The 22952-nt window shown below is 24.9% G+C and overlaps 3 protein-coding genes across 21 annotated transcripts in view; 1 reads left to right on the top strand and 2 right to left on the bottom strand.

Moving 5' to 3' along the window:
• LOC122530821 (serine/threonine-protein kinase mig-15) overlaps positions 1 to 8505 on the bottom strand; it is a 123281-nt gene extending 114776 nt beyond the window's left edge. For 6 of the 13 annotated variants that reach the window (XM_043658140.1, XM_043658147.1, XM_043658144.1 and 3 more), the window contains exons 1-2: positions 7713 to 8505; positions 6907 to 6972 (exon numbers count right to left, since the gene is read on the bottom strand). In XM_043658140.1, coding sequence (XP_043514075.1) covers positions 6907 to 6972; positions 7713 to 7778 — 132 coding nt within the window. In that variant the 5' untranslated portion in view covers positions 7779 to 8505. The remainder of the gene's footprint in view (positions 1 to 6906; positions 6973 to 7712) is intronic. The other 7 variants (XM_043658143.1, XM_043658146.1, XM_043658148.1 and 4 more) reach the window with 3 other exon arrangements.
• Positions 8506 to 10636: 2131 nt separating this feature from the next.
• On the bottom strand, positions 10637 to 20265 carry LOC122530820 (PHD finger protein 20). Of its 7 annotated transcripts, none has more exons than XM_043658135.1 (16): positions 19743 to 20260; positions 17212 to 17722; positions 16943 to 17077; positions 16774 to 16800; positions 15919 to 16019; positions 15706 to 15791; positions 14893 to 15295; positions 14385 to 14780; positions 14291 to 14302; positions 13457 to 14158; positions 13235 to 13372; positions 12392 to 12472; positions 11736 to 12159; positions 11279 to 11664; positions 10939 to 11178; positions 10637 to 10808 (listed from the first exon to the last, which is right to left on the bottom strand). In XM_043658135.1, the coding sequence occupies exons 1-16, from the start codon at positions 20020 to 20022 to the stop codon at positions 10687 to 10689; spliced, it is 4044 nt and encodes a 1347-aa protein (XP_043514070.1). In that variant the 5' UTR covers positions 20023 to 20260; the 3' UTR covers positions 10637 to 10686. The 7 variants fall into 7 exon arrangements, with proteins under 7 accessions (XP_043514070.1, XP_043514068.1, XP_043514072.1 ...); XM_043658133.1 differs by having other exon boundaries at positions 13442 to 14158; positions 19743 to 20259; XM_043658137.1 differs by lacking the exon at positions 12392 to 12472 and having other exon boundaries at positions 13442 to 14158; positions 19743 to 20261.
• Positions 20266 to 20680: 415 nt separating this feature from the next.
• Positions 20681 to 22599, top strand: LOC122530823 (60S acidic ribosomal protein P1). Its single transcript, XM_043658156.1, has 4 exons — positions 20681 to 20923; positions 21083 to 21227; positions 22215 to 22319; positions 22504 to 22599. The coding sequence occupies exons 1-4, from the start codon at positions 20852 to 20854 to the stop codon at positions 22515 to 22517; spliced, it is 336 nt and encodes a 111-aa protein (XP_043514091.1). The 5' UTR covers positions 20681 to 20851; the 3' UTR covers positions 22518 to 22599.
• The last annotated feature ends 353 nt before the right edge of the window (positions 22600 to 22952 follow it).

Below are 22952 nucleotides of genomic sequence, written 5' to 3'. Positions count from 1 at the left end.
CTTCCATATAAGATGTCTCTCACAAATAATCCAATGTATAACGTTAAAACGGTAGCAGATGAAGAAAAACTTCATTAAGAAAAATTGAATGGTTTCAAATACTCCATTACCTGTTGCATAAGTTTTCTTTGAAAGTGCAGGTGTTCCACAAATTTGAAGATCAACACTGTTTTAAATGGAACTACATACTTTTTTATACATCAATCGATATAATCGATTTTTTTATTTCTATAAGAAAGCTTCTATTGGGTACTTGTGTCGAAAATTGATTAGTTTCTAAGATATTTTTTCACTTCAACTGTAAAAAATGTTCAAATAAGTCACCGTTACACTCTATACTTTTTTTTTTTTTTTTTTTGTTTAATACATTGCGAAACAGTTTTGACTCCTCGTTCTGTAATTTTCCATATTTCGAAAATTAGACAATCTTTAATTAAAAATAGATCAAATTAAATCAAAATTAAATCAAAAATATTTTAATTGGTAGATTGATACATGAGGACCAGTAAAATGCATACCTCGTTCACTTGATTTAACGCCCTTAGATATTCTCTTATGGAAATCATTATAAAAGATAAATGTATTCGTCTCCTATATAAACTGCTTAAGCTATTGAAAATCGTATTTGATATTCTGATACATTAGACATTAAAAGTCATTAAGTTATTTTCTAAGGCTAATATTTTGTTTCAGAGAACTAATATTTAAATTTTATTCTATTATGTATACTATAATTAGTCTATTAAATATAATATTATATATAGCTCTAGTTTTTCACTTTTCTTTTTATCATAAGCTAAAATGTTTCTATATATTTGCTGGCTAGTACCAATCACCAAATTATATGCACCTCGATATCAAGCAAGTCTAAAGCATTCTTTTTCTTATTACCAATAACAGAGATATTCATCTAGATATCTCATACTGTATATTTTCTTTTTGAGAAGGATGAGAAAAAATTACTAAGAAGATGGATGTTAAAGAAAATTCATTTAATTTTTATAATAACGTAGATATTTACACAAACATAGAGTATTTAATTACTTTAATATAAGATTTATTTATACTAAATTTTTTTTAAATGTTAAACAAGACAAATACGACTTATTTGATAATGTACAGAATGTTTAAAACATGATCTATCTCTTACAAGATTAACAAAACAGTTTTTGTAAATTTCTTTGTTCTCGTTGCTTTTTGTAAAGTTGCTGTTCTTATTGCAGAATGATTATAATATTATATGAAACTTTTATACGATATAAAAATACTTATGGATTCAGAAATAATCTGAAATAATTCAGCTGTATTAATATAAGAATATCTTTTTGAATATTTATTTTTTTCAAGGATTTCATAAATAGATACTGATTCTCTCATTTCGTCAATTGAAATACAACATTATACAGGGTGAATTCATTCACCCTGTAAATTTCATTAAGTTTATTTGATACCAATCAACTCAAGAGAGCAACTGAGAGACTAAATCGTAATTGCAATGCATCAAACACCATTAGAATAATGTCTAGCTGCAATCAGAGTGGTCAATATTCGATATGATTGCATTGCTGCGAAAGACTAGCATTTTATGATATGTCGTTTATTAATGATATAAACGACATAGATGATATTATAAGATAATAACATGGATCATAAAATAGATAATAACATGAATAAGCGTAAATGAGTGAAAAAACGAAAACTTTTTTATTTCTTTCTTTGCAATTTTTTCCAAAATGAAGCAAGAACGAGCAAATCTTTAAAATACTTTTTTTCTTATTTTATGCCGTATTTTTAGTTGTTCCCTACACACTCCCAAACTTTTGACATTTAAATTTGGGACACTCTGTATAAGGTTTATATATTAGATCCACAGAGAATTTATTAATTAAAATTTTCATATATATATGTACTTAAAATTTAATGGCAATCTTCATTTATTGTAAGGCAAATAGCGAAAGTATCTCTCAGTAAATATTTAATATGATATTAAATATGAATGAGCCTAGTAATATGTTATTCAAAATATGTTATTCAAAATTTATGTAACTCGTAAAAGACTAACATTAGACCAAGCATATAGAAATACAAGTTTTAGCAGTAATACATTTATTATAGTGTAAGCAACGATGAAAAATTATTTTTTCAGATAATAAGGAAAAGTATCTCGTTCTAATAATAATAAAATCAGTTCTTGCGTTTTAATTTTCTGGAAGACCCATGTATGTGAAACTAATTTTAAAAAGGCAATTTTAAAAGAATGAAATTAAATTTCTGAAAATACTATAATAATAATTATACTGTCGAAAGGCAATTTTAAGGATAATAAATAAATAAATTTTCTTGCTTTTACATAATCAAATGTGTATATAAATTTAAACGAACATATTTTTCATTAGATTCTGGATATTTGTGAATATTTTCATAAAAAATATGATTATTAGATTTCGAAATTCAATGCGCTAATTAAATTTACAAGAATACCAAAAATTATCGATTTTAATTGTATATTCACTATTACTTAATTAGAAATTTAATTTAAAATTCCATAAATTGTAAGAACTAGCATCTAATTATTTGAAAAAATTTAGATTAAGAACATTTAAATCTTTTCAAATTAAAATTGTACGTAGAATGAATGTATATATTCGAGTAACGATTAGGTAAACGTTCATGCCCATGTTTTGTAGTCACCAACGTCTCGTTTTGTTCTCCTGAATCTAGTGATTATCAACACCTGTTAAATGGTACTAAATTGAGTTTGTTAAATAAGATTTTCCTAATTAATGAATGCTTAGGCTAGGTTGACTAAGTCTTTTGATTGAAATTACACCAAAATTTCTATTAAAACTTAATTTCCTAATTAAGTCTTAGACTAACTTAGAATCCAATTATTCCAAACCTCCTGATTGAAACTATTAAATTTTTTGCATTTTCTAATAGAAATACGTAATAAATCAAATTATATGTTATGATTAAATGATTTAATTAAAATGGTGTCTAATCATGAAATTGTGTGACCTAAAAAGTGAATCTTTTCCCTCTACACTTCACAATAAGTGAAATCATTCATAAAATCTGTAGAGTAATGCTTATGAATATTCTGAAAAGTTTTTTTACTGTTATAGTCCATTATTCTTCCACATAGGACTAAAATCTTTCAGAAACTCTTGATTTGTGATAGATCTACGTGACTTGAATCCAAAGATACACAAATCTGCTCTTTTATATTACCTTTAAATAGTATATAAGATATTAAAATACAAAACATATTACGCCCTACAATGGTATGCAATTAGTGAAATAGAATACATAAATTGTACAGTTAGTGAAATAGAAACTTAAGATTAGCACTGACATAATTGAAAATTAGGTTGAAAATTCCTAGAAATAAGATCAAAATTAGTGATAGTTTATTCTTAATAAATATTTATATTTATAGAAATTTGTATATATATTCATATTCCAACTTTTAGTATTTCACTGTTACTATTGAAATAAACTTTTGCTTGAAAAGAAATATGTATTTTCTTTCCACTTTTTAAAAGAAATTGAAAAATATTATTAAAAAGTGTAAATTAACGAAAAATATTTTGAATTAATGAACTTAAATAATTAATAATTTGTAATTTATCATTGACCACTTATTATTTAAATTATTACATTTAGAAAACGTAAATATATGCTAAAATTGTTAATATGTATATACCGAAAGTATTTAAAAAATGTAAACTATAAACTTATTATTTAATATAGTTATAATTATATATGTAGTAAGAAACTTGCTTAAGACTGATTGTCATATATTATTTTTTACATGTATATTGTTATTACCCTAAAAATTGTAAGATTCTTTTCTTAGTTTTAAAATAATACAATCTATTGATTACATGTTTTTATGGATTGTAAAAAAAATTCGTAATAAAACTTAACAAATTAAATTTATTTAATAAATATATACTTATAAATTAAATTACTTTTTCAAAAAAATATAAATTACAACGATATTTATTAATATTTCTGAGTAAATTGAAGTTTGGAGTTTTTATAATCGAGATAATAACATAATTTTTTATTTGTATATATATGAAAAGTAGTTTTTGAAAATCTGTTTATCAATCTGACACATCAATACGGAATGGGATGAAAAATAGTTCCAAAAGTAAAACTATATATTTTCAAATCAAACATAAAATTTATCTTATTTGAAATATACATGGACAACCGACATTGTAAAAAATCTACATGTAAAAATAAATAAAAAAGAATAAAATTTTTCCGTCGAAAACTTCGTTTTCAAAAAAATCGACTTTGAATATTTCTTAAATACACTTGAATAAAATAACTAGAGAATTAGACACAAATTTCTACGTGAGAAAATAAATAAAAAACATAGAATATAATTTTTTCATAAGATATTTCGTTTTCGAAAAAATTAAATTTAAGAATTTATTAACTACTAAACAATTTTTAATGAAATATATTCAAAGTCTATTTTTTGAAAATGAAACCTTAAACGAAAAAATTTTATTGTATATTTCTTACTTATTTTTGCAAAATATTGTGCCGACTATTTTTGTCCTCTATGGAATTGGTTAAATTTAAGTATACTTGATAAATTTTCAAACTCGATTTTCTCACAAAGATTTTGGTAAAAAAATCTCATCCTAATAATCAATATCCACAATTAATACACTTAATAATCAATATTTATATCTAATTTTCTATTATTATATGACAGAAAATAAAATATTTTAAGAAAACAATAAACAAGACCAATAAACAAACACATCTAATTTAATCCACAGTTCACAAATATATTTAATTATATACAAAACAGGATTAGCATACAGAAAAAATTAGCAAAAAATACAACTTTTTTTGTATATATTATTTAAACAAATAATTCTTTTCTAAAAAAAAAATGTTTTATATAATTGAGTTCTTCATTCCATAACACTCAATTGCAAAAAAAAAAAAATATATAAATTCCAAAATATTTCACAAAATTTTAATTCACAACTTTGAAGAAGAAATATTCATGTCAAATGTATTTTAGAAGACTTATTTCCCACATAAATTTCATTAAAATCGTGTACAAACTCAAAATATTTACAATATCAATGTTAAATATACACAGCAATAGATTATTCAGGGACAATAGATATCAATGATAAATCCATTTTAAATCTGCTGTGGCGTAATATCGTTTTATTTGAAATTTACTGTTTTTCCTACTTCAACAAAAATATATTAAAATATATAATCCATTAAAATAAATAAAAATGAAACAAAATCAGATACGTAAAAAATATAGGAAAAAGAACAATCACTACAGTCTCTTTTCAAACTGATAAAATAGTAAAAAGATTAAAAAGAAAAAAGTTAATTGAGAAAATGAAAAATTAAATCAAATACAATAATAGAAAACAAGTGAAAAAAATGAATTCAGATAAAAAAAACATCAATCATTTTATTAAAATGACCAAAAATTTAAAAGTGCATATATTTGCATTAAAATATCCCTAATAAATAATCTTAAATAATTGAAATTTGTAACTTTCACTTTAATCAATAGTAATAGAAATTGTATAAATTGTATGTATAACTGTATGTATATTACTTTTTATTATCTTATGTGTTGGTCTAACATACATCTTATCGAAAAAGATGGAAACGGAGAAAATTGTTTATAGCACTACCAATGATATTGAAATATACATATGACATATCTGTGACATATCTATTATTTTTTTTTTTAATAGCTATAGACAATTCAATTATAAATAATTTTCAATGGCACAATTTGGTGTGATTTTTTTCTAAAATTCTTTAACCTAAAAAGATATAAGCAATTGAGGAATCAGTACAAATTGACAACAGCGTTTAATCGTTTGTACTCATGCGCACGACTGTTTCATTCGTATGTCGTCATCAATAGTAGGTCATCGCACTTTTCCTCATTCCCCCTTATTCTTTATCATCGTATACATATAAAAGTAAAAATTATAATACTATCTTTAAACAATATATCGATAGACATGAACAATTTTTTGATTAATAAAATCAAAAATTACGTTATATCATGTTTAATTAAAAAGTGTTTTCTACATGTTATAACAATCTTTAACAATACAAATACAATAAAAAGCACACATTAATGTAATAATTTAATGTAATGTAATAATTTAAACTATACATAAAATATAACTGTTAATATTCCTCTATAATTTCTCTTTTTCTTTTTTCATTATACGTATACCCTTCGTCGTATGATATTATTCATATTTTGTTTGATGAGATTCACGTTTTCTTGCATACTTTTTTTTTAAACTAAATATTTTTTCAAATATTCATTTTTATAATCCTGTAATTTGAATTAGCTTTTATTTATTTCTACATACTATCTATATACGAGTGTGCGCGCGCATTTTAAAAAAATATCAAATATAATCATAGATAAATTTGTTTTTCATAAAATTTTTTTCATAACTTTATGTAATGCAGATATAAAACAAAGTCATGTATATATAAAATCTTTAACATTGTAACATGTAACAAATAAATAGACCTAATGTATAGCGAAAAAATTAACAAAGTCAGATATTTAATTAGTTATTATCACTAATTATATATTTTATATAAATACATTATAAATTGATAGATTAAAATTATTCTTTGAATAATAAAATTTCAAAATTGTTGTAATTTAATATCGTAAATTACTAAAAATAATTCTTTCTTTATAATATTATCAAATGAACAATATATTGTTACATAACCTTACATATTAAATTAAGACAAATTCTTAATTAAGATTTTATTAAAATCTTCCATTTGTTATTCAATATTAGTGATAGTTAACAAACCTAAAATATTACTGTATACGAATTTGTAACATGTACTTACTTTATAAACTTGGCCATAGGTTCCATTTCCAACAACTTCGATTAATTCAAAGATACCTGCAGGTTCCTACAACATATGCACATATAAGTATATATATATGTACGTACAATTTAATTATTACAAGTTATATTTATGTATTATGTTTTCTTGCATCATGAATATAAGTTGCTTTTTGAGCAATACTACCACATTCTGTTCTTAACAATATTTATCACATAAATAGAACATAATGTCAACTGATTATTTTCATATACTAACATACTATTAAATGTTTTGGTAGGTTCTCAGAACTACAGAACTATAGAATTTAGAACACTTCAATATATTATTAATTTAAGCTGTTCAGATTTATTTGATATGCATGTGTCATGTGTCTTTAATTCACATTTTATAATAAAAAAAAAAATCAATTGGTTTTTACACCAATGGACATAATATGATATTAAAAGAAAAAAAATATATAATGATAATCATATATAATCATAAAACTATTATAATCATAATTATATATTTATTTAATAATAAGTTAATTCTTAGATAATTTATATAAATCAGTTCAAACTCTAAATCTTTTTAATTTGTTATTTAACAGGTACTGCAAACAAAAGTTTAATGAATCTATATTCTCTTATTTCCTTCGTACCATGGTATGACCAAGTAATAGAAATCATCGTTTATTCTTATGAGGTTAATTATTAATTATTGAGTGAATAGAAACTATGAAGGATAAACTTCTGTATAAACAAGTATTGTTAAATATTAGGCCTATACCTAATAAATGAAATACATTAAAAGGTGTTACGTACCTTCAAAGCGTTCAGATCAATGTCGTCGAGCGAACAGTTGACGCTCGGTGCCAAATTATGCGCCATCTTGATACGCCACTTGCGCTCCTTGCGAGATATCTTTCCTATTTGAGCTCAGCAAATCCACTGTCTATCCCCTTTTCTGCTTCTCCCGTTATTGTTCTTATTATGACTTTCAATTTAAACCCGACAAAAATGTGAAAATATAGAAAGAAGGAAATTATTCTCCGCACTTGCACTAGCACAAAACACCAGTATCACTAATAGAAATTTTTATTAAAATCATTCACCGGTAACTAGTTGCACGAATATTTTTATGAAAATTTAACCAAGTATGATCGAAAGAGAAAGGAAATATACAAAGAGCAATGGCACATGGCGTACGAAAAAACTGTAACGATCAACGAAGAAACAGTTTACCAATCAGATTAGAAAACAATGCACTTCCATTATGTTATCGCCAAATTTTTCATGAAATATAAATGTCAATAACGTATAGTGGCAAGTATTACACAGTCACAGCGCTAAGCGCTGGATTATTGTATCGTCATAACGGATGCGGTACAACCGAGCCGAGCCCAAACACCACGGCAGCGGCCGTTCTATGTCCTGTCGTACTGCTTTGATGCACGCCTCTATTCCCTCCCTCTCCCGCCTTTGCACTCTGTTACTATCTTTTTTATTCTTAAGCGTGCGCACACATGCTTTTCTGTTCTCTCTTCTTAATACAGACAATATTTTCACCGTCTTTGTTTTTCGTGCGCTATGATTGTATACCACTATACTTCTTGACGTCATCCGCCGAACTATGATGGCGGCAGTACTTCCCTTCCTAATTTTCTTATCATAAAATAAAATTAATCAAAAAATTATTTTACTAATGTTCTATTTTTTTCATTTATAATTAATAAGTTTCTCCATAATAATTAATAAGTTGTAAGAATATTTTATATATTTCATAAATGCGTAATATTTTATAAATATATAACACTGTATTTGAGATAAAATAGAAAATCTAGATAATTGAAAATTAGAAAACTGGTTTTTTTTTTTTGATATAGTTTAATTCGACTTTAATATCTTTCAGTAGCATTTCAATACATATAAAATGTAATAATAAGTAAATATTATAAAAACAATATATTTATATTCTTTTTTTAACATATTTATACAGAGTAATTTATATTATTACTATAGTTATTTTAGAAAATATGACTTCTATATAATAACTAAATTGCAGATGCTTATCCACGTAAAATATGTAAAACACATATGCAAAATATGCAAAAATATACAAATAAGTAAAATATGGAAAATATATTAGTAATATACGTGTTTTAGGTTTTTCCAGTTAAATGGTGCGAGTTATGTGTAAAACTTTTAAAACATTGTTATATAAAACGAGCTAAATTTTGTTACTACAATATACAAATGTAATACCGTTTGACATAGAAATGTTCTTTATACAATATAGTTTCATTTATAATAAATTATATGCGATACAAAATTTAACAATATATCTGGCAATATTATATTTATTCTAGCATGCTATACCAATAGTCCAACAGAACTACTAAAATGATCAAAATACAACTATTAACGGTTTGATGTGATCTTCAAATGATACCGACTAGATACGTGCTATTATTATTGAAACTCCACACCGGTATGAATCGTAATTACAATATGCACATATGGATTATACATTAAAATTCTCAATTTTCAACTTTGATCGTATAAATACAAATTTAAAAAAATATATAATATATATAACGACATATGCTTTTAATATGCAAAACATGTAAAATAAAAAATATTTCATTTAAAAAATATATTATATAAATCAATTTTTAACATATTTAAACAACATAATGAATTTCTATTTCTAACTTCCATATCTTTATCTTTTTTCTTTAAAAATATGCATTTGCAGTCTAATAATAACAAAAACTTCCAGTACTTATCGTATTTGTATATAATTTTATAATCAATTTTATCATAATTAAACACAAAACATTATTATTTACTACATATACAATATAAAATATAATTGTATGGTATTCTAATTATACAGGTATTTCGTAACTTGTGGAACCCACTTCGGGAGCTGATTGTACGCCTAAAAATAATGAAAAAAAGTCATATAAATATATGTCCTATCTGTCTTCATTTATGACATATAATGAATTTTTCTGTTTTAATTACTTTTACAAAAGATGCTCGAAATGACCACCTTGCATTTGAAAACAAACCTGCATGCGTCTTGTCATTGATGTGGTTACTCTCTCTATCATTCCTGGTGTTTCTCGAATTTATCGGAAGCCTTGCTCTATTTTATTTCGTAGTATTTCAGCATTTTCAATCGATGTTGCGTATACAATAGATTTTAAATGTCCCAACAAATAAAAATCTAATGCATTTAAATTCGGAGAATGAGCAGGCCATGCAATAATACCTCCACGATCAATCCATTTATTTGCAAAGTGTTGATTTAAAAATTGCCTAGCCACTCGGCTAAAATGCGGCGGAGCTCCATCATGCATAAATCGCATACCGCATTTTAAATCAACAGTGCAAATAAATGGATTGATCGTGGAGGTACCAGATCAATGACAAAACGCGTGCAGGCTTGTCTTCAAATGCAAGGTGGTCATTTCGAGCATCTTTAGTAAAAGTAATTAAAACAGAAAATTCATTATATCTCATAAACGAAGACAGACAGGACATATATTTATATGACTTTTTTTCATTATTTTTAGGCGTACAATCAGCTCCCGAAGTAGGTCCCACAAGTTACGAAACACCCTGTATATGTTAAGTCTTAATGAAATATCAACGGAATTATAAAGAATTATATTTATAATAGTCAATATTATAAAAAATAAAATTTCAAATTTGTATTAAAATTTTTACAAATACATATTATATTTTTAGAATTTTATTTATAAATATTTTCTAAAAATATAATGTATATTCAACACAAAGCAGCTAATTTTCGTACTGTATTTAAATCTCGAACAAGCATTTGAACCGTCTGTTTAGTTCGTGGCTGAACATCTGAAATAGATGAATCTTCGGGATCCATAGCTTCTAAAGCTACAAACATATATATAATAAGATATTTAGAAGATTATTAATATATATAATTTATATATAAAATTATTAATTTTTATTTAGATTATTTAATTTTTTTTAGCAATATATAGAATTTTTTAACAAAATTTACCACAAACTTCTGCCTCAATAAATGTTAATTTTGCATCTATATGATGTTGAAAATGTTCTATATGTTCTAATAACCGCATTCGACATTCTCCTGCATCAATTGGCGCTTCTGGTTGTGGTATAAAAGGTTGCAATGGAGCTGATATTTCGTGTTCACTAAGTTCTTCGTGCATATGATTTGCTGATATAGTTGAGGTTGATACATTATTCTCAGACATATTTGATTGGTTGGTTAGGAAGTCTATATATAAAAAATATATTATATTTACAAATGACAAATCTATATAAAAATACAATGTACAAAATATAATCTTGTTATAAATAAAAATTTTTATATTTACCTGTATTTGTTTTCATCTCTGAATTCGTATATTTTCCTTCTGAAGCATCATTTTTTGTAAGTGCATCAAGAAGTATATGACTTTTACTTTGATGTATAAGATCTTTTTTACCATTAATTTTTGGTTCATCCGAAGTTATATTATCTTCCTCTAATATCTTCATTAATTCTGAATCTGAGGCTATTGATTTTTCATCCTGATCATCTTTTAAATTGAATTTTGTTTCTGTTTTTACTTCAATTTGTTGAGCACCTTCACTTGTATCTATGCAATCTTTTCCTGATTTCATAATCTCCATTATTGGTATTGGCGTCACATTTGGTTTTGGTACTTCTGTTTTTTCCCAATTCTTGGCCCAAAGGTATAACTTTGGATGATCTTTTTTTCTATCAAACAAATTTTATTATTATTGATTTTCTATATATTCCAATTAGATTGTAGTGTTTGTAATACTTACTGAGCTACATTAATCTTTACTCTTAAACTGTGCAAAACCTGCTGTATCTGTAAAAGAGCAGTAACTAAATCATAAGAACGTTTTAACATAGCCGTCCTTTGATTAACTCGATGTTGATTTTTTGTTCGATTAGATAATGTTGGTAATTTTCCCTCTTTTATCCAATCTTGATCATGAAAATATTTTTTAGATAACCGTTGCCGGTATGGATTCTGACAAATAAAACAAACATATTTTTCAGGTACATCCTTTTCTTTTTCTATTGCATTACAGTGACCATGTTGCCAACACAAACAAAGATCGCACTGAATCATTAAACCATCTTCTTCCATAAACCCACAAGTACAATTTATTATTTCTTCTCTACGAAGTTGTTCCACTTTTACCATTTCACCATTAATCATCATCATAACTCCTTCATTCTCTACAAAAATATAATACTTAAATCACCTCATAAAAAAAATAAGTAGCTTTTATTATTTAAGACAATTCATAGATATATTTTTAAAATTAATTATATATTTTTTAAATTAAAGAAAAAGCATGAAATAAATATCAAAATATAAAATATGAAAGTTCTCTGCAATATCGAAACCTAAAATTAATATAAGTTTAACATAAAATAAAGCAAAACATTAAAAAAATAAACGATATACCTTCCCCATCATTAGTATCTTTTTTATCAATATTCCCTTTCAAGGGATCATCTTTTTCGACACGCGAATCGTTTAGTTGACCTAAAGAAAAATAAAATAATAATAAAACAGTAGAATGTTATTTTTATTACATTGAAATAAACCAATGTATAATAGCAAAATTAAAAAATAACATTCAATATAAAATTATTCGTATTTAAAAACTAAAGTAGTCCAAATATAACTTACTACTTGTAGAGTTGGAAACAATACAAATAATACATTAAATGGTATCTAGGTTTAGACCGATGCACGCCAGGATATATAATTCTAGATGAAACAAAGGTAGATAAGCTAAAATTAAGAGGGAAAAGGCGTTAAAATAAGAACAAAAGATATGAAAGCTAGAAGACCAAGTACAGATTTATAAGATGCTACAGGAGACTACTTGAATACTTAACAAAGAAAGGCAATAGAGATAGCCAAAAATTGATAGCGAAGACAAGAGGTGGCAATGTAGAAGAATACAATAAATACTGGTTGAAGGAGGAAGGGAGGAGATGCAAGTTATGTGAGCAATAATTTGGTATACTAAAACACCTAATAGGAGAAAGTTGAAAGATGTAAGCATAGCGTAGAACAAGTACATGTAAAAAAATAGTCAAGTGGTTAAGGGCGGTAGACAAAAGTAAAATAGCAAAAGAGAAGGAAGGTAGAATAAGGTAATAATAGGTTAGATAATAGTGATAGCAAATGTATGTGCGCAGGTGTGGAAGAATGTGTATGATCGTGAGAAACATATGTTAACCAAGTCTATTTCTTGGCCTTAAAGGCTGCAATTAATAAATTATTATTATAACTTACTACTTTGACTATTTTCGTCACTTCTTGAATCTGATTTTCTACGACTATATCTATATATGAGTGAATTTGATCCTCCCCCTTCTATGTCCATATTACTATCATCTAAATCGCCATATTCATCTGAAAATTCTTGAACGCCTATTAAAAAATAATATTTTGTACTTTTAATTTATTAAAATGGTCAAAATATAATGGATAAATTATTACCATGTCGTTTTTTACCCCTGTTTGATGCATCAGAGCTGTATTCTGATAATTGTCGTTTTCTTTGACCTTTCATTTTATCGATGTGAATAGCTTCATCTACAGATTTTGATCTATCAATTCGCTGTGCTTCTGAAGACAAGGCTGGTCTTATTGGAAGAAGTGTCTTAATACCACTTTGTGTTTTTTCTTCTCTAATTTTCATATCAAATAATGTTCCAGGTGACATTGCGCATGTATCTTCTCGTTTTTTCTCAGTTTCATCATCCATATCTAAACTATGATTAGAATTCGGGGACATTCTTTCTATTTTAATATCTTCTGTTTGTATATCATTGCTTTTTTCTATTTGGTCTGCTTCATCCTCCGTTTCTACTGCTGTCGGTATAGTTGTTGGTGATGTAGGTTGAGCATTTGTTACAGGTGATGAAACATATGATTTATCTTGAATAAATTTTCTCTTTGAAAATTTATTACACTTCTCTAATAAATTATTTGATTTTTTTGGAATAATATCTTCAACAGATTCTCCAATTGTTCTTGCATAAGCTAAATCTGCAACATTTGGTGTACATCCCAAAAATTTTGAATATTCCGGATGATAATGCTTTATATGCATTTGTAAAAGATTTTCCTTTCTAAATGTTTTACTACATCCTTGTTTTGGACATTTATAAGCACTGTCTTCCATTTCTACTCGAAGTCCACCAATAAAGACAGCTGTTAATAAATACTTTAATTAACAATAATCTAGTTTATGCATTTATTTACAAAAATATATTTAATTTAATTAATAATTTAGTTAATTAATAACATGTAACATAACATTTATTCATCCAATATAATACTTACAATAAATTAATCCTAATATAGGTAAGCATAAAAAAGTAAACTAAATAAAATATGACAAAGAATGTAAGAATAAAATTAAAAAATGGAAGCATACCACCATCTTTAATAGCTGTATTTGATGTAGATACTAAAGTTGTAACTGGTATACTGGAGGAAACAGGTAAGGAATTTTCAATTACTGTTGCCTTTGTTTTAGGTAATAAAGTTTTAATTTTTTTGGGAGTATCCATAACAATATCTTGTTTTACTTTTTGATTTTTTTTTTTCCGATGAATACAAAAATCAAATTTTTCTGGATCAAAATCAAATTGTCCTTGATTTTCCATAAATGCTCTAATATCGTTTTTTGATCTAAACTTTTTCCCACTGGATTTATGAAGAAATAAGACATCCCACTTTCCAGCTGACGTCCCAGCTTTTCTCTGAGTAAAATGTTTTTGCCATCCAGGTGGCAATCTTTTGTCTGCAACTATTATTGACCGACGTGGACCTAAAAATCAGACAATAAATAATATACGATTTTAAATATTATACTGTATAAAAAATAACACATAGAATAAAAATAATGAACTTTAGTAAAATTTTCATTTGTTCTAACATACCATCATTTCCATCGACTATATAAGATTCAGTTCCTAGAGGTTCTCCATCTATCCATTCAGGACCGACATCTTCTACCTGCTCTATATCATTTTTAGGTACTTCTTTCTTATTTTTTTTAGTATGAGCTTTTATTCTAGATACATTAGTATCAAATCCACGTAATAAATCTGTGCCTGGATCATAACAAGGCCCAAATAAAGTTCCATCCAAATCAATTTTGCTTTCTGAAAAGCATTCTACATTTTCATTAACTATAATTTCTTCTTTTTTTGTTAATTTATCTGTTTCAGTTTTTGAACGTTTTCTATAATGTGTATGAAATAATTCCATCACTGTATGCTTCCTTTTTTTATCTCTTCTTTCTTGTTTGCTTCCAATATATTCTTCAGTCTGACCAGATTGCTATTAGAAATAACACAATAAAATTTCATTTTCTTCATCTACTATAATACTACTGTTAAATTCATGATTTTTCTGATGCTAAGTTAATTTTTTTTTTTTATGATAATATAAAATTCTAATTCACATAAATGAAAAAAAATTTGTATTGTGAAATTTTAATTTATATTACATATTTAGATAATAAATGTTAAACTTATATATTTCATATTTATACAAAATTATTATGTATTGACTTTGAAGATAAAAATATTTTTTCAACAATTACTGCCTTTTTCAATATGTGAACGAATAAAGCAAACAAAAAATCAATTTACTGCACATTTTTTTATTAATAATAATAAGAAAGTAAATAAACTAATTGAATTTTATATTAATGATAATACAACATAACCTTACTATAAATACTGTACCTTTGTAGCTGTTGTAGCGATTTTTGTCATTTTTGACGATTTAATTGTCTTCGTATATCCATCATCAAATAATACATCATATCTGTCTGTAAAAGTAATCTTAAATTAAAGAAACACCATTTCTTAAATTAGAATGATATCGCATCACGAAACGTCAAACTAACAATAGGTACATAATTCCCGTAAGTACATAGTTAAGGTTAGATCACTTACCGTTTCCTAAGACGGCATTTACTTTAGCTGGATATTTTCTACCGTCAGCCCATGTAGCAAGTATCCTTTCCCCCACTGAAAAGTCTCTCATTTTTGTTTCCCTATGAGATTTAAATTTATTTATTATCATACTTGAAAAAATATAATTGGTTATTACGATAATTAGATACAAATAATAAAATAATTTCTCATATAAATAACAATTTTGTTTTGATAAACACTGTGTATGTGTGTGTGTGTGTATATTTATAAAACTAATATAAAAAAATAAATGTAATTCATTTCATATTCTTAAGTTTATATAATACTAATTACATATTTTATTATGTTTTATTACTTACTGTTATGTTCTATTGAAAAGAAAAAGAAAAAAAAAACGAAACGAAAAATTAAAAAATAATACTAGCATAGCATTAGTATATGCATATCTTTAAAAAATTTTTGTGAATAAAAGTTTATGCCAGAATGTATTCTGAATCTATTTCAAATATATTACCTTTTACAAATGTGAACTGCAAGTTGATATTTAAATGCAAAATAAGAAACTTGAAGTGTGTAAAATATGTGTGTACTTATAATGCACGCATAATTTTTAACATTAAAATAGCATTTTTTTTTTTTTATTAAGCCACAAATTTTTTTTGTAGGTACTAAGATCATGTAGAACATCTATAATTTAAAATTATATGAAAATGTATAATTTTACATGAAAAGATAAGAGAAAATTCAAAAAAATTTATTATTGATATTATAAAAAATAAAATAATTTAATATTTCAGCATGATTGCACTAAGAAATACTATAAATTACATAAATTTTTTCAATCTAATTAATAATTATTCAATATCCACTTACGAAGATGATAGATTCCAGGTTTGTTCACTTTAAAAAAGAATGGTAAGTAACATAAAATATACGTTATATAATAAATCAAGTCAAATATTATTCATGTAAACATTTTTTATTTCTGTACCTATTAATTCATATTATTTTATTATATATTCAATAAAATATCTTTACTTACTTTGATTGTGTTTGCAATACACGTAATCTTGAACTATCCATAGGTATCCATTCATCAAATTTTGAACTCCATTTATCAAAACGAATCAATACTTCTCGTTCGTCCCAATCAGTTTCAACTACTTTTGCTGAATACCTAATATAACATGAAATAATCACTCATATCATTTTTCAACATTTACTATAATAACTATACTATACTTTTATTATAATAATTATATATAATTATCTCATTATCATATTTTTACAACTGTTTTTACAAATATTTACCATTTTTCATTAAAATCTTTTGCTTCTAATTTAGCTCCAGGAAAAAATTTTAATCCTCCCCGATTAAAAATTTTTGGTTTTAATTCTTCCGGTTTATCAAAAACTTTTTCATCTTCCATTTTCACTTTCAGTTCTTCCTCTTTAATAACTAAATCTTTCTGTATATGTTTTATTGCTATGTTAGATTCAACAATACCTAACTGCACCGCCATAGTATTCACTTCTATTTCTGAATTTTTATTTATTTCCCGTGTCACAGGATAAGTATTTTCTTCTTTTATATTTAAATTCTTACATCCATTATCAACTAATTCTGTTGAATCTAGTAAATTAGAGGAATCAACTGATAACTTTGGTTGAGACATACATGTTTCTTTATCAGATTTTAATGTCTTTAAACCAGAACTCATTGGAGAAATAGACTGTTCTAAATTCAGAATTTCAGAATTAATAAGATCTAAATCTTCCTGTGCATAAGAAGTTGATGATTTCACAGACATAATCACAGGATCTGCAAAAAAATAAATACTACATAAGTGAAAAATTTAAAGAAATATTTTTTAAAAACAATAGTGTAGTCAATAATAATAATTTTATTATATTTATTTATGAATCTATATAATATTACTTTTAACACTTTAATAATTTATCATCACAAAAATATAACTATATAATATATTACGTTATAATAATATTAATATATATAATAATATTACGTTGATATTAAAAGTCAATAATATATTGTTTAGAAGGAACATAACAGAATTAATAACAATATACTTTTTCATTAGAATTCAAATCAAAGTTTTCAGTCACTTGAAAACGAGAGATTGTTAGACACTTCATTAATTTTGTATTTTCAAGCGAAAATATTTTTAAAATTAAGATCATGTTAAAACTTATCTTTTGTAGTGAAAAGCTTTCATTTATTTTCTTAGTATAAGTAATTAACAAATATTAAACAGCTAATTATTTTGAGGAATATTTTCCAAAAATGTAATATACAGTTATATAAAGATCAATAATATAAAAAAAATATTTTATAATTTATTTTTATTTTTTTAAATTTTAAATATAATAATTAACAATGTAAATAAAACACAATTATTTTTTAAAAATGTTTATTATGTTTAGAATAAATCCTGTGATGAAGAAGAATTCTTGTATAATATAGACTCTATGCTCTTTATTTAAATAAAATTGAAATTTTTCGATGAATTATTATTATTATTTTCAAATGTTTGACTGTTTGTTTCTATTTAAGATATTAACTAAATATAAATACATTTATATAGAGAATGGTCCACGCAATTGTTTCAGGTTATAATTATCAATATACTTTTAATATAAAAATATTAAAACAGAAAGATGACTGGTTTAAAGATTATTATATTTGTAGGACCAGATCTTTTTAGGGCATGTGTAATTAAGTGCATTATTTTTTTAAATAAAAATACATATTTTTTCTACAAAAATATATCTCACTGACTTAAGTCTGGATAGATTTGGTCTTTTGATTTTATATATATTTGTACATGTATAAAATAAAAAGATAATACATAAGAAGTAGCATAATTGATATATAGATATCTTTTTTTAAAAAAAGCTGATTCTTTCCTTAAAAAGAAAAAGCTTAATATATATATATTAGTACATATATTTTACCTACCAAATATTATATATAATTATCAAACAATATATTTAAAATCAAGAAGATTTATAAGTAAGCTGTATCTTTTAAATATATGAATTTTCAAAATTATTTTATTTTATATTTTTTTAATCTATTATCTCATCTGACATTATTTGCTAAATTTTGTCTCAATCGATCCAATTGAAAATCAATGTTACATGGAAGTACACAGAAATTATATCTTTGTCTTCAAATAATTTATCAAAGGTTTTCAATCAGTTACCAAACGTTTGTTTATCTTTAATAGTCTTGTTACTTCATATACTGATATGTTTTTCTTGCAATAAAACAATACCAATTATTACATTTTAAAAACTGTGTTCTTATTTTTACAGTTTATTTTATAACACATCTCTGAATAACTGACATTATATTTACAATATATTCAGTTATTTGAATTTGTTATATTATTTGAATTTACAAATATTTTTGTAATGTCATACAATCATGATGATACGTATAATTAACAAAATAGCTACTTTTTTATTGTTAATATTTATATATAATTTATGTATAAATAGTACATACATATTATATATATATTATATATCTACAATTACATATATAGTATAATTTTTATATTTTTAACTCTTCATATATTGACTTATATATTAAATAAAGGAAGAAATTTAAAAATAAACAAAACAAGTTTATAGTAAAAAAATTTTAAAATAAACAAAACAAGCTTATAGTGTGAATGATGGTGTGAATTGAACTAAAAAAAACATTAAAAGAGAACATATGTAAACTAAAATTTTTAAAGTGTAAAATTTTCTTATTTGGCAGTATTTAGCAAAAAAGAATTGGCAATAAGTAATAAATAACAAATGATACACACCCGGATGATTGTCATAGTCTGTAAAAACCGATGGAACACTGCCTTTGCGTAGAATAAATTTATGCCCTTTTACAGCCTCGTAATCGGCTCGTTTAAAATGCTTGTGACAAATAACCTGACCTGGTGAAGGTTTAAAAGTCGTTTCGAATCCACCACTAGTTAACCACTTGTTTCTCAAAGTAACATCTTTTGGAAATTTGTGAAGCGGTAACCCTTTAGCACGCGCATCTTGCACATCAGCTTCACAGCTACGTACGCAGCATTTGCGCGCCATTCTCATCGTCGTTACAATCGATATTCTTTTACATGCGACCGCGCTATACGCTGTCGCTTCATTTACGTGCTACATAGCAACGTACCACAAAAAAACATTGCCTAAAGTATTCGTAAATTTGAACACAAAATAAGTAATTGTATACCAACCACTTTGACACGCACCCTTTAACGTTCGCAAAAACACTGAACTAGCTCAATTACGTATGACATGATCCACTAATCGATCTGCACTTTTTGAAGAACATCGAATATATATGCGTTGCTTATTAAATAAATTTATCAATATGTGGCGCCCCCTTCTAATTTCCATGAATATTCGTAGTAATATAAAACAATGTTTGTGAGTCACTACTTAAAATATTTATTTAAAATACAATATTAATTAGAAAAATTATTGAAATCTTGGTAAATACAAAAGTTGTTTTAGGTATCTTTTTCATGAAAATATAATATTAAGTATATGGTAATAACGTAAAAATATGATGATGTATAAATACATGTGATGTAAAAAATACATAGTGATGTAAAGCTGTATAACATAAAAAAAAAACATGTCTCAAATTAATTAAGTAATATATTAGATATATCTTGCATTATATCAATAAATTAACCAATAAAATCACATTATTTTTGCTTTTAGTTGCATTGAGAATGCTGCCTAAAAATAAGTCACGTGATTTCCTTTTACCTTCCTTTCCTGTTCTTCTTTCCTGTTAACTGGATCAGCGTAAGCTAGAGTGCTTGTTCTCTTTTATTGAGCTAAGGCTTTATCGGCGACTTGCACCATTTTATCATCTCATCTAACTTCTATATAAATTATACAAACAACAAACATGAATACGAAAGCAGAACTGGCTTGCGTTTATTCAACATTAATTCTTGTTGATGATGATGTTGCTGTAACTGTAAGTATCAATCCACACACGTGATTTCTTAATATGATAAAAAATTAAGATATCATTCACTTTATTATCAAATGAATAAAATTATAGGAATGTAGTGTATTTAATATTTTAAATATTGGTTTAGTACATTATTTTATTATTTTTTAAATATTTGTTTAGGGAGAGAAAATTCAAACAATTTTAAAAGCTGCCAATGTTGATGTTGAATCATATTGGCCTGGACTTTTTGCCAAGGCTTTAGAAGGTGTCAACATAAAAGAACTCATAACAAAAATTGGATCAGGAGTTGGAAGTGCACCTGCAGGTTGTAAAAATAGTATTTTCTAAAAGTACATCATATTCTGATTTAAAATAATATATTTAAAAAAGTTTATCTATATATTAGCATTCTTTAAATATAATAATTATAAAACAATATACATTTTAGAATAATAACACTAATATATAACACTAATAGCAACAATAGTTATTTCTTGACTATACTATAAAATATGATCATTTAACTTTACTATTTTACATATTAAGTATTACACGACAATAGAGTGTCGACACGTTATAATATATAATTTTTTTCTTTTTTTTTGATAAGTTTTTAATGTAATTATAATATTTAACTAGTTTTGATAATATACTCTTTAATGAAAAATATCAAATATTTTGAGAACTAAAAGTTATACATCTAAAAAATGTTATAAATACGTTATATTTTATTTTAACATCATATTGACTCATTCATAGAGTCAAATCATTGACAACAAGCAGATAACCTAAAATTGAAGAATTAAAAGTTTAGGTCAGAGAATTACATATAAAAAAAAAGCATAAAATCAGCTTTGACAAAGTTGTATCATATCACTGTATCATCGTAGTAAATTGCTAATCTAGGATTTATATAACGTAGATTAATATCAATTTTTAAATTTCAAGAAACAAATTATCACTTTCATTAGCTTAACTCGTTGAATGGAATTATGAATAAAGTCAACTTTTATAGAGCTTTTGGTTCTATTTTATAAATATATAACATCTATACACAGATCCAAATATATACATTCACAAAGATACAAATCCTCTACATCCACCGTTCTACATAAACTTATATATTAGAGCGGTCAGCAAAGAAGGAAAAAGAAAAAGTATTAGAAAATTATGAATCATATGATATTGCTATACGATATTGATATTTCTATACGACAACATTGCAAATAATTTTGTTGTGTACTTATTTACGTTATATAATTATGAAATTATATTTTTATATAATAAGATTATTTTTTATTATCATTTAAAGCACCAACATCAGCAGTTGCACCTACTAGTACAGAAAGTGCACCTAAGGAAGAGAAAAAGAAAGAAGAACCTGATGAACCAGAATCTGATGAAGATATGGGCTTTGGTATGTAATACATTTATAATTAATATATCACTGTAACAGTTGGATTGTGACATTCAATGATTATTATCATGTATTAGCTACTGATATCATGTATGATGACATGAAATAATGAGAATATTATTTCCTAATTGCCATATTTTGCAATAAAATAAAACTTGTTTTAATAAACATTTTTCTTTTACAGGATTGTTTGACTAAACATAAGGATCACAATGTATTGGTCAATCCATTTTATTTGTACAGTTATATTGTACAATAAATAAAATATTTTTAAATTAAACTTTATTGCAAAGCCCATTTCATTATAATTTTTATTCATGACAAACTTACAATTATATTTTATATGTATTTTTTTAACAATTGTAAAATGTTTTCATTGTGTATATAATTCTTTTATTCTGTCTTAGAAGTGACTCCTATTTTTGAGAAAATTATACATCATCTGTGTTATACTTCTAATTTTTCCTGGTTTTTATACGTTTTGACTATATAAACAAAGTTTCATATTGTAACTGATTCCTCTTACAACTTTTTAATTTTTTTGAATAATTTTTTTAATATAAAATGGTTGCTCTTTTACTAATTATATATGAATTTATATCCATTTCACATGAATTTGTTTTACACCAATGA

This window comes from Frieseomelitta varia, unplaced genomic scaffold (assembly GCF_011392965.1).
Source record: "Frieseomelitta varia isolate USP_RPSP 00005682 unplaced genomic scaffold, Fvar_1.2 scaffold_356, whole genome shotgun sequence".
Taxonomy (NCBI): Eukaryota; Metazoa; Arthropoda; class Insecta; order Hymenoptera; family Apidae; genus Frieseomelitta; species Frieseomelitta varia.
This window is presented reverse-complemented; position numbering and strand designations above follow the sequence as displayed.

Coding starts and splice junctions, on each gene's coding strand:
- LOC122530823 (XM_043658156.1), top strand. CDS start 20,852: ATGAATACGAAAGCAGAACTGGCTTGCGTTTATTCAACATTAATTCTT. Junction 20,924..21,082: donor ATGATGATGTTGCTGTAACT/GTAAGTATCAAT, acceptor ATATTTGTTTAG/GGAGAGAAAATTCAAACAAT. Junction 21,228..22,214: donor AGTTGGAAGTGCACCTGCAG/GTTGTAAAAATA, acceptor TATCATTTAAAG/CACCAACATCAGCAGTTGCA.
- LOC122530820 (XM_043658133.1), bottom strand. CDS start 20,022: ATGAGAATGGCGCGCAAATGCTGCGTACGTAGCTGTGAAGCTGATGTG. Junction 15,792..15,918: donor AAATGCCGTCTTAGGAAACG/GTAAGTGATCTA, acceptor TTACTTTTACAG/ACAGATATGATGTATTATTT. Junction 12,160..12,391: donor AGATACTAATGATGGGGAAG/GTATATCGTTTA, acceptor ATATTTTTGTAG/AGAATGAAGGAGTTATGATG.